General features: G+C 44.5%; 2 protein-coding genes across 3 annotated transcripts; one reads left to right on the forward strand and one right to left on the reverse strand.

The window, feature by feature from the left end:
* Positions 1 to 416: 416 nt before the first annotated feature.
* On the reverse strand, positions 417 to 6,132 carry LOC310813522 (cell surface glycoprotein CD200 receptor 1-A). Of its 2 annotated transcripts, XM_083682566.1 has the most exons (7): positions 5,974 to 6,132; positions 4,191 to 4,250; positions 3,150 to 3,455; positions 2,540 to 2,809; positions 1,780 to 1,882; positions 1,608 to 1,659; positions 417 to 1,478 (listed from the first exon to the last, which is right to left on the reverse strand). In XM_083682566.1, exons 1-7 carry the CDS (start codon positions 6,038 to 6,040, stop codon positions 1,389 to 1,391), a joined length of 948 nt encoding a protein of 315 aa, XP_083538692.1. In that variant the 5' UTR covers positions 6,041 to 6,132; the 3' UTR covers positions 417 to 1,388. The 2 variants fall into 2 exon arrangements, with proteins under 2 accessions (XP_083538692.1, XP_083538693.1); XM_083682567.1 differs by lacking the exon at positions 4,191 to 4,250.
* A 4,493-nt stretch (positions 6,133 to 10,625) lies between these two features.
* cfap91 (cilia and flagella associated protein 91) lies at positions 10,626 to 15,585 on the forward strand (the record flags this gene model as incomplete). The annotated part of the gene is made up of 17 exons (XM_083682638.1): positions 10,626 to 10,713; positions 10,831 to 10,907; positions 11,111 to 11,268; positions 11,441 to 11,524; positions 11,818 to 11,874; positions 12,016 to 12,200; positions 12,394 to 12,571; positions 12,745 to 12,902; positions 13,112 to 13,294; positions 13,424 to 13,557; positions 13,653 to 13,766; positions 13,920 to 13,991; positions 14,178 to 14,324; positions 14,487 to 14,708; positions 14,867 to 15,015; positions 15,132 to 15,223; positions 15,371 to 15,585. 17 exons carry the CDS (start codon positions 10,626 to 10,628, stop codon positions 15,583 to 15,585), a joined length of 2,313 nt encoding a protein of 770 aa, XP_083538764.1.
* Between the last annotated feature and the right edge of the window lie 139 nt (positions 15,586 to 15,724).

A 15,724-nucleotide genomic window follows, 5' to 3' on the forward strand; every position in this document is an offset into this window, starting at 1 on the left:
GATAGTACAAAGTTATAAGATTTGATCATTTCTCAAATGCACTGACTGACCAACTTTGATGGACAACTTTTTTAGACAAAAATATGAACATAACATAAACATAACAGAACACAAGTTACAGATTGTGTGTGAACCAAACCTGTCGTACTGAACGTTGTGGATGTTGGGATTGAGTCAAGGCTGTTGAGTTGAATCAATTGTATCAATTGTATTATGATTATCACATTTCTAGTAAAGAGGACCTGTGGTATCCTAGTGTATGATCAGTCTTAGTTACTGAGCTTTTTCTCGTAAATTAAACCACAGAAAAAATTTGTGTGTATGTGTGTCTGTGTGTGTCTCACATCCTTTCCTCAACGAATCAGGATGTAGCCTAAAGTTTACAATAATTGTTTTTTATTACAAAACACACAGATTAAGTTATACTGTACATACAAACTTCAAATAAGACATCAGGTCAATTGACATATATTAGATTTTGGATGAAACATCTCAAAATTGCACACTTGACACAAAATGGTGTGAACAGTCACATGAGTGTTTAATGAAAAGTTAAATGTAGGTGTAGCCTCCCCTTTGCAATTGCTGCTTAGTGTAAGCATGGATGGTGCTACGAGTCCCTCAGCCAGAAGCTGGGGTCCGGCCTCTTCACCCTCTTCTCAGCATGGAGGGTGAATGAGAGAGTACAGTCTAACTTAGGGGACGCTGGTGGAGAAAGAAATCAGAGGATGGGCTCAGTGCAATGCATGGAATGGGATACACGTATTTCATACCATTCCTCATTCCATTCCATGCATTACAATGAGCCCATCCTGCGATGTCTACCTCCCCCAGGCTCCCCTGGTCTAACTACACCAGTCAATTAACAAAAACAAATCTCTGCCCTATGTCTCTGTATGGTAGAATGCAGTCTTCTCAGTCTGCCTTTCACCTTCGCCTCACAGAGTTCTGACTACGGTGTTTTTTTTAGCAATCTGTGTGCTTGGCTGTGGCTATAATGGAGTTTTAGCACAATATCAAAGTTGTCCACATCCTCATTGCCTCCTATGAGGCTCGACGGTGAGGTTTGACATAGTTGCAGGGAAGGACTACATGTATAGTTCTCCGCTGAGTGGAAGCCCTGTTTCCACCAGCCTCCACAGTAAAGAGTCACAGCAGGGCGGAGTCTGCGGGGGAGATTTCCTCTATTACCAGAAGCCCTGCATCATGTCCATGTCTCCACCTCATGTCTCACAGTGGTTTGGGCTGTCCTAGTTTCTCAGCAAATCCTCACAGTGGTGTGAATAGGGTTGTGCGTGTGTGTGTGTGTGTGTGTGTGTGTGTGTGTGTGTGTGTGTGTGTGTGTGTGTGTGTGTGTGTGTGTGTGTGTGTGTGTGTGTGTGTGTGTGTTATCTGAACAGATCTGCAGACGAGTTGTATATAGAGTTCACTCGCTGCACGTAGCTGGCATACGGCTCCACTTCCTCCACCTCTTGTACCTGAGGAACACAGAGAAACATTATGAACAAAACAACACAACTCGATACATAATATTCCAACAGTGTATGTGAAGTGAAGTATTTATGGTAATAACTTCACAGCATGCGGTAGTGGAGTACAGGGCGTACCGGTGGTGATTTGGGCTCAACTTGTGTGGTGGTGTTGGGTCCACAGCAATGCCTGGAAGACACAGAGAGAATATGACAAAAATCAGCTCAACACCACATGAAAATAACAACAAACTATGATAAATCAGGTTTATTTCTATTCATGATTTAATCATACGATAAGTCAACCTACCTGGTGCTGTTGTGCCTTAGAAAGATGTATAAACCACCCAGAACTGCCACGACAATACAGACGATACAGACCATGGAGATGATAACAATCCTCGAGGATACCCCTAAAAGATGGAATGATAAGACATGAGGCATATAATTGGTGTTTACACGCATGACCACGTTATTGTGCAATTACACTGCTCATTCAAAGCTACAGTGCCTTCGGAAAGTATTCAGACCCCTTCATAATAATTTGCCATCAATCCACACACAATACCCCAGAATGACAAAGCGAAAACAAGTTTTTAGAAATGTCAGTAAATTGATTACAATGAACATGAGGTATTTCTGTATTTCAATTGTAATCAGTTTACTGAAATTCCTAAAAACGTGTTTTCACTTTGTTATTCTGAGGTATTGTGTGTGGACTGATGGCAAATTATTTTAATTGAATCCATTTTAAATTGAGTCTATAACACGACAAAATGTGGAAAAAGTGAAGGGGTCTGAATACTTTCCGAAGGCACTGTATATACTCCTGCTGTGATTTGTGAATAGTGTGTCATTATTACCACATTTGTGATGACTTATCTCTTCTCTACCTAGGACCTCACCCCCATGACCCAGTTGGCATTTACTTCTTAATAAACCAAAAACCATAAGCCAATCTGAAAGCACAATCTGTTAGTCATATTATTCCGCCCGCCCCCCCAATCCCACTCTTTAAAAGTGCTTTGTTTGCCTTATTGCTCTGAATGAATCACATTGACAACGTGTACCTGCAGTGATCCGCAGGGTCTCCCTTTCTTCCACAGTCCAGTAGGGATGGGTGACGACACAGGTCTGGTTGCCCGTAATGACGCCCTTCGGAAGAACCAATCGACTCGTCACGGTGTAAGAACCGTCTGGGTTCGTTTTAGTTGTCGCTGAGGAGGAGTTTGATGTGTCCTGCCAAAAGATGGAGGCGGCAGGTTTCCCCCCCTCTGCCAAACACACCGCCACCCGTCTGTTGTCCTCCCACTCCTGCCAGGTAGAGACCCTCGGAGGGGCTTCACACACAGGGGAGGAGAGGAGGAATCAGACCCACCCTATACCCTATACTCAACACAGCACAGGAGCACAACAGGGGAAGCTGGTGGAGGGAGAAATCGAAGGACGGGCTCAAACACACGTTTGATACTATTCTTCATTCCATTCCATGCATTACAATGAGCCCGTCCTCCGATTTCTACCTCCACCAGCCTCCCCTGGAGCACAACATAGGCTACTCATGTGAACAAAAGCACAAAAGACACCACAGAGTCATGCTGAAATGTACAGGGTTTAAGATGAGTACATTGCACATTAGTGAAGATAAGATAATAGAATGAAAAGGAAAGGTTTTCTTACCTACTAGGGACACGTCAAAGTTTGCAGAGTTGCTTCCGCCTCGGTGCACAGATTCACAACAGTAGATCCCCACATCATCATTGGAGAATTTTGGTATATGCAGGTAGGATTCACCGTTGGACGTGTTGAGCATCACCTTATCATCGTTGCAGGAGTTGCTATCTTGGCCATCATCACTGAACGATATACGACACTTTCTTCCAGCCAGTTCTATATTCCAGATGGTGTAGATCATCTCATTCCACGTCTTATTGCTGCACTTGAGGTCGACACTACTACCCAGCTTAAAGTGTTTACTTTGGGAGACTGAAATGAATCATGAATTAAAATGAGATACAAAAAAAAAGACAATGACAAATCCAAATGTGTTATAAAGTACAGTGCCTTCGGAAAGTATTCAGACCCCTTCACTTTTTCCACATTTTGTTGTGTTATAGACTCAATTTAAAATGGATTTAATTAAAAGAATTTGCCATCAATGCACACACAATACCCCAGAATGACAAAGCGAAAACAGGTTTTTAGAAATTTCAGTAAATGTATTCAAATTTAAATACCTCATGTACATAAGTATTCAGACCCTTTGCTATGACACTCTTAAAATATGCTAAAATGCAAAAATGTCATCAACAAATCACTCAATAAATTGAATTGAGTCCATCTTAATGCAAGGATAATAGTTCATGTAATTTTGGAATTAATATCTTTGTTTTATAGGGTCTCAGATTTGCATAGTTTCCAAAGGCACTGTATCTGAACATGTGTGATGATCACAAATATATACACTACATGAAGTGGATAATCCTCTTTTTACAAGTCATACAGGATATTGAGTGGCTCTGCCGGATATATCAACACTTATCTGACGGAGCCACGCAGAATAACAGGCTTTATCCCAGAAACAGGAAATGCCTCATTTCCTCTTTCTCCTCTCCTAAAGATATAGCCCTTTTTCTGAACAGTAGCTTACTGTGAGACAATACCCATGCAGGCCCATACAGTAACAAGAGAGCAGGTTTGGTGAATAGGAAGGACTTTTACCATGGAATAGATCTCGTGTGCACGCAAACATGGAAGGAGTAGTGTGAGAGATGTTACGTCCTGAGAGGGGATGGAATTGTATGTTAGCTGAGTAGCAATGCAGAAATCAACAAAGCAGGACATTGAACGAAGCATGGTTAACATGAGTTAGAATCAGAAACAGTATAGAAGATATACAGAACCTGTGTGTTGAGCAGGGGAGGCTGGTGGAGGTAGAAATAGGAGGACGGGCTCATTGTAATGCATGGAACGGAATGAGGAATGGTATTGTGTTTGATACCATTCCTCATTACGTTCCATGCATTACAATGAGCCCGTCCTCCAATTTCTACCTCCACCAGCCTCCACTGACGTCGAGAAAGACAGATGGGCTGATCATGTATCTGCTAGTAGTTTAAAGATCAGTGACAGAGGTTTTACAAGATGGTCTCCTGACCAAAGTGTTAATGAACATTTGAAAGTTGATTTGCCCAGATTGAAAAGTTACAATAGCTGTTAGTGAAGTATTTTCCTGGCAGAGGAAACCAAGCCGTAGTGAACATACTTATGATGGTTGTAAAATATAGTAGGCCTACTGTAGGCCTACAGTATCGCAATGTTTTTGTATTTTGTTCTCAGTTTAGACATTCACTTTCTAAAAATAGCTCCTATTGTCACACATAAACTATGATGTCATGGGAGGTTGACGGTTTAACTACAGAAGTACCTCTGATGTAAGAGTTGGTTTTGGGTCACTTCCCCCCCATATTTATGTTTACATTTGACAGGTGTAACCCTTCCCTGTGGTCGTATAGAAAACCCACAAGACCCCCACACTTTTCTTCAACGATAATGTCACTTCCTCTTTAGAGTCCCCACAATGAAGAAAAGCTGTATCATACAGCTGTATTCTCAGATCTCTCTGAAATCACTATTTCCTATAAGTACAGGGGAAACACATGTTTGTTCATGTGGAAATCATACCAGCCCTCATACTCTACTATGCTACTTTTTTTCTCCCACCTGTCTGCATAATCTCCAAAAATCTGTTCCATTCACCTTGCCATGCTTCAGTCTGACCACAACTGCATGGAACTCTCAATACACATTTCACTATCATCTAGATCCTGGGGGTTTTACTGAAGCCCACATAGTTGTAGTTGAGGTAGAAGACAAAGGTTAATCAGAACAACAATAGGCAGCCAAATGTGTGTGTGTGCGTGTGTGTGTGTGTGTGTGTATAATATAAAATCTATTATGTTTATAATCTATGTGTGTATAATATAATCTATTTTTGGCTCAATCGTATTCAGTGATTAACTTTGACATAGGCCTACAATACTGATCGTGTGTGGTTCAGTTGGTAGAGCATGGCTCTAGCAATGCAACATTTCCTGTGGGACCGTATACAACAAATGTATGCACTCACTGTACTGTTAATTGCTTTGGATAAAAGTGTCTGCCAAATGGCACACACAGTATATACCAGATTAGGCCTATAGTGTTTGGAAGCTATACAGAGTATGTTCAACAATCGTTGAAATGTTATACATTTCAATAAAACATGGAGCAGCAAATAATGTTTCCATCACAAACTGCTCATTTGATGGGTTTGCAAACCAACAATAACAATACATAATGATAAATTATGATAGACACATCTTTTGTAAAGTGTATCGAGACATTGTGAAAATAAAGCCTGACTTGACGTGACGTGACGGGACCACCGTTCACCGACACCAACACCAGAAGTATAGACCTGTACGGTAAAAGAACATTTTATGAAGTGTTGAGGTGATCAAACCTTTTCTATTGCTCCATACAGACACAACCAGAAGGGATAGGATGCCTAGAATCCACAAGGTCCTCATCTCTCCAGTGGGTTTATGGTTTCCCGAGAACAGGCCACTTGTACCACCTGTCCCAAAAAACACTAGAGAACCCTATGTCTGAACCCTAAACCCTTAACCCCAAATCCTGAGCCCCTCAACCCTATAACTGGTTAGTCTGTCTTCTCTCGGGGCCCCAAATCCTTTTCGGAGATGATCTCTCTTCACCTCCTTAAGCCTGTCTGTCCCCTAGTCTTGATCGAAAGATCAACCTTCGACTGTAACTTAAAAGTTTGACTAAGTAATCCCTCCCTTCTCTCCCTTCTCCTCTGCCCACATCTGCCTCTCTCTCCCACACAGGGTGACGCTGTGAGCCACTTCCTCTCCAGTCGGTCACATGCTCACTGCAACACCAACTCTCTGAAACAAATTTAAGAAACAAGCGTCACATGCTCAAGTCATGTATCAGAAATACAAATATAAGTGTCGAAGCATCACAGTATGTGAAATTCCACATCAGATTCCATACACTCATACTGTGTGTGAGATAGGGTGGCTCCTCAAATACTGCAGGAAACCTAACTAGTTCTATCTATCAGATTATTTCATTTAGTTTTGGTGCACCTCGGTGCTGGAACAATCTACAGATTACATTAGTTGGTTGTTCTGGTGCCGCTCGGGCAATTTCTGTAATGACTGTAGCACGCAGGCAGAGGACTCAACTGCACGACTCAGAGGCAAAAACTTAAATCCAAAAGAATAGTCTTTAATTCCAAAAAAAGCATGGTTCGATACACAGGTAGGCAGTCAATGAGTATGCAGATAATCCAGTAAGGGGTAGTCAGAAAGGCAGAAAAACAATTGTAGATCAAAAACCAGGAATACTTAACACTAGGTAAATTGCTGGGATGTATGACACCAAGGTACAAAGACAAACTGGCACAGAGACAGGAGAACACACAGACTAAATACACAGAGAAGGATAATGAGGGACAGGTGAAGCCAATCAGGGCGGGTCAACAATCACACAGGCGGGAAACACACAAGGGCCGGCAGTGAAGTGTCTGAAACGAGAGACAACAAACACAAAAATAAACAGGAAACAAGAAATGAATAACATGAAACAAAGACAAACATAAACTAAGAAACAGGACGAGACGTTACAATTTAAAATTTTGATCAAGGACCTCTTTGTTGAAAATTGTGATTGTTTTTCCTGACTCTGTTTTATAATGCTGTCATTTTGTATGATGTATGCTTGTAAATTGTGTGTAAAAGTCCCTTGTGGGGGCGCTTAGTGGCGTAGCACACTAATGGGCTTACCACGTAATCGCAAGATTCCTGGTTCGATTCCGACCCTCGACCTATCTTGCATGTCATCCCTCCTCTCTCTCCCATCCTTCCTGTCAATCTCTTCTGTCTCTATCCCAATAAAGCAGAAATGGCCTAAATATATATATTTTTTTTTTAAAGTCCCTTTTAAAAGTGGTTCTCTGTGGCTCAGTTGGTAGAGCATGGTGTGGCGTGGCGCCATGCTTTATAGTGCTAACAATACTTAGGTTGTGGGTTTGTTTCCTGCTGGGACCATATATACTGAAAAATGTATGCACTCATTGCAATGTAAGTCACTATGGATAAAAAGCGTCAGCTAAATGGCATATATTACATTATTAAAAGACGCCTTGGTCTCAATGGGACTCGCTGCCAAAATAAAGGTTAAATACCATTTTATAAAAAATAATTCATGAAGCATTTTGGACATCAATCTCAGTAAGCGCTAAGTCTCGGCAAGCACGCTAAGCACGGCAACTAGCTCATTGTGACCTTAAAGTTCCCTAATGTTACGCTGCTTCATGACTGATGGGGGCTGTCGAAAGTCCCTCAGCTCCTTCATGCTGGGAAGAAACTTTCATGGCATGTCCTAAACCATAAATAGCTTGCATTTCCATTTCCATGCTATACAGCTGATTATACAGTATTGTTGTTAGCAAGAGAGAGAGAACAAACATTGATGATGACTCCTTCATCTACATTTGTTCCTCTCAGATGGGAGATTAACGGTCATATGCAAACAATTAGCCTGTGTGGTTTTGACAGAGACATAGTTTAACAGGATGTGGTTCAGTATGTACCCCAAGCACATGCTCACTTGATATTAGCAAAAGTTAGAGCAGTGTACCACATAGCAAATCACCCCCCTTCACCATCCTGTTGATAATCATCTGAACTGCAGCTGTATGGGGGAGTGGAGGGGGAGGACTGGGCCATGGCTATGTGATATGTCTAGTCATCAGAATCAGAATCACTGGATTTTATTTTCTACTCCAAATAATGTGTACAGAAATGACAAAATATAAATCAAATCAATTCCATTTGTCTAGCACTTTTTACATAGACAAATGTCGCATCACAACAAAAGTGCTTCACAACGACACCAAACAATATAAACAATAAATACAATACAAACAATATGGTCAAACACCAAACCATAGACCCCCAAAAAAACAAGCCAAGCAAAACAAAAATTCCCCAGAGGGGAGAAAGATATAGGGCACAGTGGCAAGGGAAAACATCTTGATAGTGGTGGTTTAAGTGCAGATTTAAATAATTTGCGTTACACTGAACTGCAACGACAGTCAATGATTGCAAGTGATAATGAAACCAAGCAGTATCAGTGTTTGATCTTTCTCCTTTACTTCAGTGGGTTAATATTAGCCTTTCTTTACCTAACTTGGTCATACAGCAGCCCGATCTGGTGATTGTGAGCTGGCAACACTTAACACAGAGGAAGTCGCTTTTCTCAGATATTGCAATACTTAAAAATAAAAGATGTTGGTGTTGTAATTTCTGACTATTGGCAGTAGATTACTCAAAAACAAAGATGAGACATTTCTGATGTGGCAAAAGAAGAAGGAAGCATGTGACCTACAGTAGCACTGGAATTACCTGTCATGTATAGTAGTGATAGAATATACAGAAATTACGTATAAAGAGTTATGATACTCACACATTTCACTTAGACAAACATCTACTTGTCCCATTGGTATCTGTCCATGGGTGGTTGGCTGGTGGAGGTAGAAATCGGAGGACTGGTGAACTGTAATGCATGGAATGGAATGAGGAATGATATCAAACACCATGATTCCATTCCATGAGCGTGTCTGTGATTTCTACCTCCACCAGCCTCTACTGCTGTCCATGTGGTTTCAAAGAGGACTCTGCTGGCCTGGTTGAGGTTCAGTCATGAGGACATGTCACTGTGATAAGCTGAGTGGTTTACAGCATTACTGATTTCATCTGCATTTAAACTAACCACCTCTGAGACCAGTCATAATCAGACAAGACTTGTCTGTTTGTCTGTAACTAATTCTCACTTCTCTATTATGTAATATTGTCTAAGGTCTATAAAGCCTCTAACCATGATGCAGTTAACATAACACTTAAGGGTGAAGTTGAATCTCTTCTTCATTAGCTTTGTGAGTGTACTGTGTGGTTATAGAAGAGTGACTAAATGCATTCACTGTATGTGTGTGTGTGTGTGTGTGTGTGTGTGTGTGTGTGTGTGTGTGTGTGTCCGGACATGAGGTCTCAAAGGAGCTCGGCGAACACATTAGCTATTAAAAGCCACATTGTGAAAACAATGTGTCATAATAATACTAATCATTTTTCAGCACATTTTCTTTTCCTAACTCTATGCTTGTCTATTTGACAATGCTGTTACACATGGTTATAGCCTACACATACTCTGAGCAAGGTGTTGTCCTTTTTACGGTAAATGCATTGTTTGTGTTGCTGTGGTTGGAAAAAGAAGATGATCAAGAGAATAGAGAATGCACACCCAAGTGGAGGTGCTGACTAACGGAACGTAACTCGAAACTTAATGAAAATGAAAGCAACACACTCTACTCTCTTCTCTCAGACACATTGTCACGGTATGTGTGTGTGTGTGTGTGTGTGTGTGTGTGTGTGTGTGTGTGTGTGGAAAACATTGACAAACAAACAACAAATCTGACCTGATTGTGTGTGTGTGTGTGTGTGTGTGTGTGTGTGTGTGTGTGTGGAAAACATTGACAAACAAATCTAATCTGATCTGATACTGTGTGTGTGTGTGTGTGTGTGTGTGTGTGTGTGTGTGTGTGTGTGTGTGTTACATTTTACATTTTAGTCATTAAGCAGATGCCATGATCCAGAGTGACATACAATAACTAAGTGCATGTGTGTATTCTCATCCATTCACCCAGTCCTTTACCCACAAGCATGTTGTTGCCAGTGATGCAACCCATGATCAGTTATGTCTTCCATTGCCTGCCACTCCTCCTCCTTTTCTCTAAATGTCCTTTCCTCTTATGTTGACTGGTAGCTTTTGCCATCCTCATAAGTGGGGTGAAAATATTGAGAAAAGCCCGAACATGACATACGTGATTATACTGCCCCCTGGCGAACACGATACAAACTGCGCCTCTACAGTCTTCCTCGGAAGGACCGTTTACAGTCTCCATGGTTACGGAGACGGGAGGATCATCTCTGAAGTTTTCACAGCTAGCTTAGCGAGCTAGCTAGAACTTGTTAGAACATAGCAAGCTGCACTTTTTTTTTTTAATTGAAGTGGATTTTAATTGATGCAAAAATGAGTGTGTCAGTCACTCGCACCTTTAATAAGCAAAATGAGAGCAATAAAGGTTTCAGACAACAGCGGGTGCACGACTACCTGTATGGTAAGTTTGCTAGCTGTTTGGCCTTGCTTACCTTGCTAGCTCACTGTGCGCACTGTAATCGCATTTTGCAAGCAGTCAAGATTCCATGTTTTGATAAATTGATAAATTGTGTTATAGATACCGTATACACTGTGTCCGGAGAAATGGACCATGCAAGGGCCAGCTTTAAAGCACATGCATCTGTTGACCGGGTGGTAAGTATATGGACCTGTCCGGTCAGTAGCCATCAGGGTCAGTCGGTGAGCTGGACGTTCATTGTCCATTCTTATATTTAAAATGATAAACTATAACGTGAAGGACTTAACTTATAAGACTTTATTTATATGTTAGAATATAACACAATCAAGTGAAATACAACCTTGTGAAATTGCCTCTCTTCACCTGTCCCTTCGCTCAGAGGAAAGTTCCAGAGTTTGCGGCGATGTTCAGCCACCTGCCGCATCACCCGCGTTATGCCCTGCGTCTGGACACCACAGACCCTGTACCCGCTTTTATAGACCGCCGCTGGCGAGGGCACACGGAACAACGCAGAGAGGCACTACAGCAACTGACAGGGTAACACACACACACACACACACACACACACACATTGTTCCTCAAGGAGTATGGGAAGTCGATGGATACTTCAGTGGATATCATAATTCACATACAACTTCATCTATACCAAAAAAGGTCTTTCTTTCTACTGCTGCTGTATGTCATTGTTTTGTTTTGTTTCTTTATTTAGGGTCATTGCTGGTGTTCAGTACCAAGCCAGAGGAAGTGAAGACTGTCGTGTGTCTGGTGCTGATCGCTGCAAGTTTTTCAAGCGGTAAGGTCACGGTGTGGGGTCAGGGGTCTGAGGGGAAGCCTCTGAAGTCACGAGAATAAGATCACCCAACTCTTGTTATCTTCACTGATACATCCGATTCACATACAAACCATTGAGAACTAAGGTCACACAAGACATATGTGTTCTTGTGCCAGCAGAGAAATGTTTACCTTTGTTTGAGTTTTCAGATTTAGACAAAAATATGTGTAACAAAAAATACTGGCATTAGTTAGACATTAGAAAGATTTCTCATTTCCACAACACCATTTCCCTATATTTGATCTCTCTTCCAGCCCTCTGATCCCTTTTGCCCAGCAAGTTCCCCCTGATGTGGTTTTTGCATTGCCCAAGTAAGTCCAGGACTGGTTTCTAGTTAACTCATCACAATATCAGTTGCTGTCAGTGTTAATATTGAAATCAAATTCCCCCCTCAATAAGATGAAAATAAGTCCCTCCCCACCCCCACCCCCACCCCCACCCCCTCCACGTAGAGCGAACCCCTACTCCACAGTGAAGGGGGGTAATGAGCGACCGCTCACCCCGTTCCAGCGCACTGTGGGGATCCAGACAGACTACAGGGACAGTGAGGCACAGACAGACCCCTACACCCCTGAATATGTGGTACGGCCAGGGACGGCCCCCCCAGAACTCCTGACTCTGGCCACGCTGACATGGGGTATGAGCTTAGTGGCCTATCATCTCCCTCTCTCTCTATACAGTAGTTATCTCTAACACACTCTCGGCTACCAACACTGCCCCATCCCTCTTCTCTCGTTCTAACCTTCCCTCCTGCCTGCACCCATACCTCTGATATCCTCACTGGTACCCTCCCCCATCTTCCACCCTGTCCCCTATCACCCCCCTCCCAGGTCGGGGTCTGCCTGTGGGCCTGGCGGAGGTGGAGATGATAGAGCGGGCGAGGGCTAAGCGGGCGTGGGAGGCCACGCTGCCGCCCCTGAGTGACCTCAGCCAACTGGACAAGAGGAAGAGGATGATGGACGAGATGGAGAGGAAGGAGTGGGCCTTCAGGGAGGACGAGATCCAGAAGTGAGTGAAACGAGGGAACAAGGAGGAGAGGAGGATGAATACTGGAATGAGTAGCCTGAAAGAGATGGAGGGAGTCAATGCAGAGATAATGATGTGATGAAAGTTCATACTTCAGGTATGTTCTTTCTCTCCTCCCGTGTCCACCCCCTGTCACCCCCCTCCCCTCCCCCCAGGCTGCAGGAGGCTCGTCTGGCCCTGCTGAAGAACCTCCTGAGGCAGAGAGAGGAGGCCCAGCAGGAAGCCACAGTGGAGAGACTGGACCTGAAGTACGCCCAGCACTACAGAGACAAGGAGAGCAGGCTGCAGAAGATCCGAAATGACTACATCATCTGTAAGACCTCCCAGAGCCCTGGGAGATCCATAGGATCATCTGCTTTCTGTTCGATATTCTTTGGAAATAAATATCAAGCACTCCCTTGGACATAATGAAATAAATACAGTAGGGCTTGATGCTAGACTGTATCTCTGCACTTTTCCACCTCTCTTTCTCTCTACCTCTGCCTCACTCTCTCTCTCTCTGTCTCTCTCTCTCTCTCTCAGCCATGCGGAAGTTGACGTCTAAGAGGAGGAACGTGGAGGGAAAGGTGGAACGCCGTGACATCATCAGAGACTATTCCGACTACTCGTCTCAGACGTACGCTCCAATGTCCCGCGTCGGCCTTTTCCCCGACCGCCACTCCCAACGCAACGTCGTCAAGAGCCACTACCTGAACACCTACGAAGGTCTCACTCTCTCGGACAACTTTGTCAACCCAACCCAAAGGGAATGGTTCATGAATAGTGGTCAAAAGACAACATTGTACATGGTCAAAATAGTGAGAGACTAGTCGTCTTTCTGTCTATCAATCACAGGTCTGCTGGCGCTGGAGGCGGGACTTCCCACCTCGGTGACAGAGCCTTGCATAAAGGCACCCAAACCTAAAGCCAGCAAGGGCTTCGTCAAACGCTCTGAACGCAGGGAGATGGAGCTGACAAAGACACACCAGGTACCGCACACACACACACACTGAGACACCTAGACACAGACGCACACACACCTACACACACAGTAGATAACATCCCCTTGCCTCTCCCCTTGAAGTATCTGAAGGAGGAGAAGGGGCGTGTGGAAGAGAAGAAGACCCTGCGCTTCCTCTTCAAGACGGAGAAGCCGGTACCTCGACCTCGGACCCCTGTAGTGGACGAGCCCCCCGAGGTACAGTCACCATCTGTCTGTACGGTCACTACAGTATCTGTCTCCCCCTCTCTCCTCATGTCTCTCCATCACCTCCTAGCTGCAGGTGGAGGTACTGCTGTCTGGAAGCCTTTTTCTGTTGTCTTTCTCTGATTGCTTCATTGGGTTCTCTAGGGGGATGAGGAGAGAGAATTGGCTGTCATCTACCTGCAGAAGCTGCTGAGAGGACGTTGCATTCAGAACCAGGTGTGTGCTTGTGTGTGTGTGTGTGTGTGTGTGTGTGTGTGTGTGTGTTGCGAGGATCAGGTTTATAGGTTTGTATTGGGGTGGGGTTGGGGTGGGGTGGGGTAGAAACTACCTACTGTCCCTCTCTGTCTGTGGGTGGTGTTGTGACATCATCTCTGTGCGCCCCTGGCTGTCTGGCTGGGTCAGATGTTTGAAGGCAAGCAGAAGCGCCTGCAGCTGATCCAGGAGCTGAGGACCACTCACGCCCTGCAGAGAGAGGAACAGGAGCTGCACGCAGCCGACACGCAGCTCACACTGGCCCTGCAGAAAGAGAGAGATCTACACAGACACAAGGTGAGAGAGTACACACACACACACACACACACACACACACACACACACACACACATAGAACTCAAACACTATATCTACTCTATATTTCAACTATTGTGCCCCCACTCCCCTTGTTTCCCCCGTCCCCCGATTCCAACCCTGCTGTCCTCCCTCCTGTCCCAGGCTAAACTGGTGGAGGCACACCAAGCTGGTGTTGCAGGCACGGAACTTGTGGGCATGCTGGACTTCCTATCGAAGGAGCTGATTCGTCTGCAGGAGGAGCGTAGGATCCACGCCTTCACGCTATTGGCCGAGAGAGACCGCCGCCTCCGAGAGGCTGAGGAGAGTGGGCAGAGGCAGGTGGAGGAGAGGAGACGCAGGGAGGAGGATGAGATCTTCAGAGAGGTGTGTGTGTGTGTGTGTGTGTGTGTGTGTGTGTGTGTGTGCGTATGCATGTGTGTGTGTGTGTGTGTGTGTGTGTGTGTGTGTGTGTGTGTGTGTGTGTGTGTGTGTGTGTGTGTGTGTGTGTGTGTAATAAAGGCTGTGTATTATCTGTACTGTAGGTGGTGAGGGTGCACCAGGACACTGTAGACCTGTATCTGGAGGACATCATCCTGGGCACCCTGGAGCAGACAGCAGACGAGCAGGCCAGGGAGGAGATCCACAGAGTGGCCCAGGAGGTCAACAACATCGCATATGACATGGAGGACACGTACGACTCACACACACCATCTTTTTTACTGTAACTTTACGATAGTGTGCATTTATGATTTGCCCCTCAGAGACAACCAGTAAGATCAGAGTGTGTGTGCTTGTGTGTGTGTGTAGTCGGAACAGTATGCAGTCGGAGGAGATTGTGGCAGACCTGGTGTATAGCTTCCTCATTCCTGAGGTCCACAAGATCAGCGTCAGGGAAAGAGGTGACAGGACAACAGAGACAGAATATCTACTGTCCCCGATGCACCCTCTGTCACCACATACAATACAACATAGTGTGTCTGTGTCTGTGTCTCAGTCTCAATATAACTATAACCTCACCCCCCTCTATTTCCCCCTCCCCCTCCCAGTGCACCAGAGCCAGCGTAGGCACCTCCAAGCAGCTCATCAGATCATCCATGGGGGAGCAGGGGGCTCCACGGTCCCCCTGAGCCCTCTGGGGACCCAGCAGCCCTCCTCACCCTCAGACAGGGCCTCCAGCCAGCTCCTGGAGGAGATGATCAGCCGGGTGGAGCAGGAGCAGCAGGAGGGAACAGCCATTGGAGGGCAGCAGAGAGAGGGCTAGGAGAAGGAGCCAAAGAACATGCTGAGACGAGTCAAATGTCTCTGAGGCGAAGGAAAGCAATGCAGTTCAGATGTGTGCAATATTTCCCATTCACAAATTATATTCAATAAAATGTATGCTATCGCTGTTGACATGATCT

Source organism: Argentina silus (genome assembly GCF_951799395.1).
Source record: "Argentina silus genome assembly, chromosome: 12".
Classification (NCBI taxonomy): Eukaryota; Metazoa; Chordata; class Actinopteri; order Argentiniformes; family Argentinidae; genus Argentina; species Argentina silus.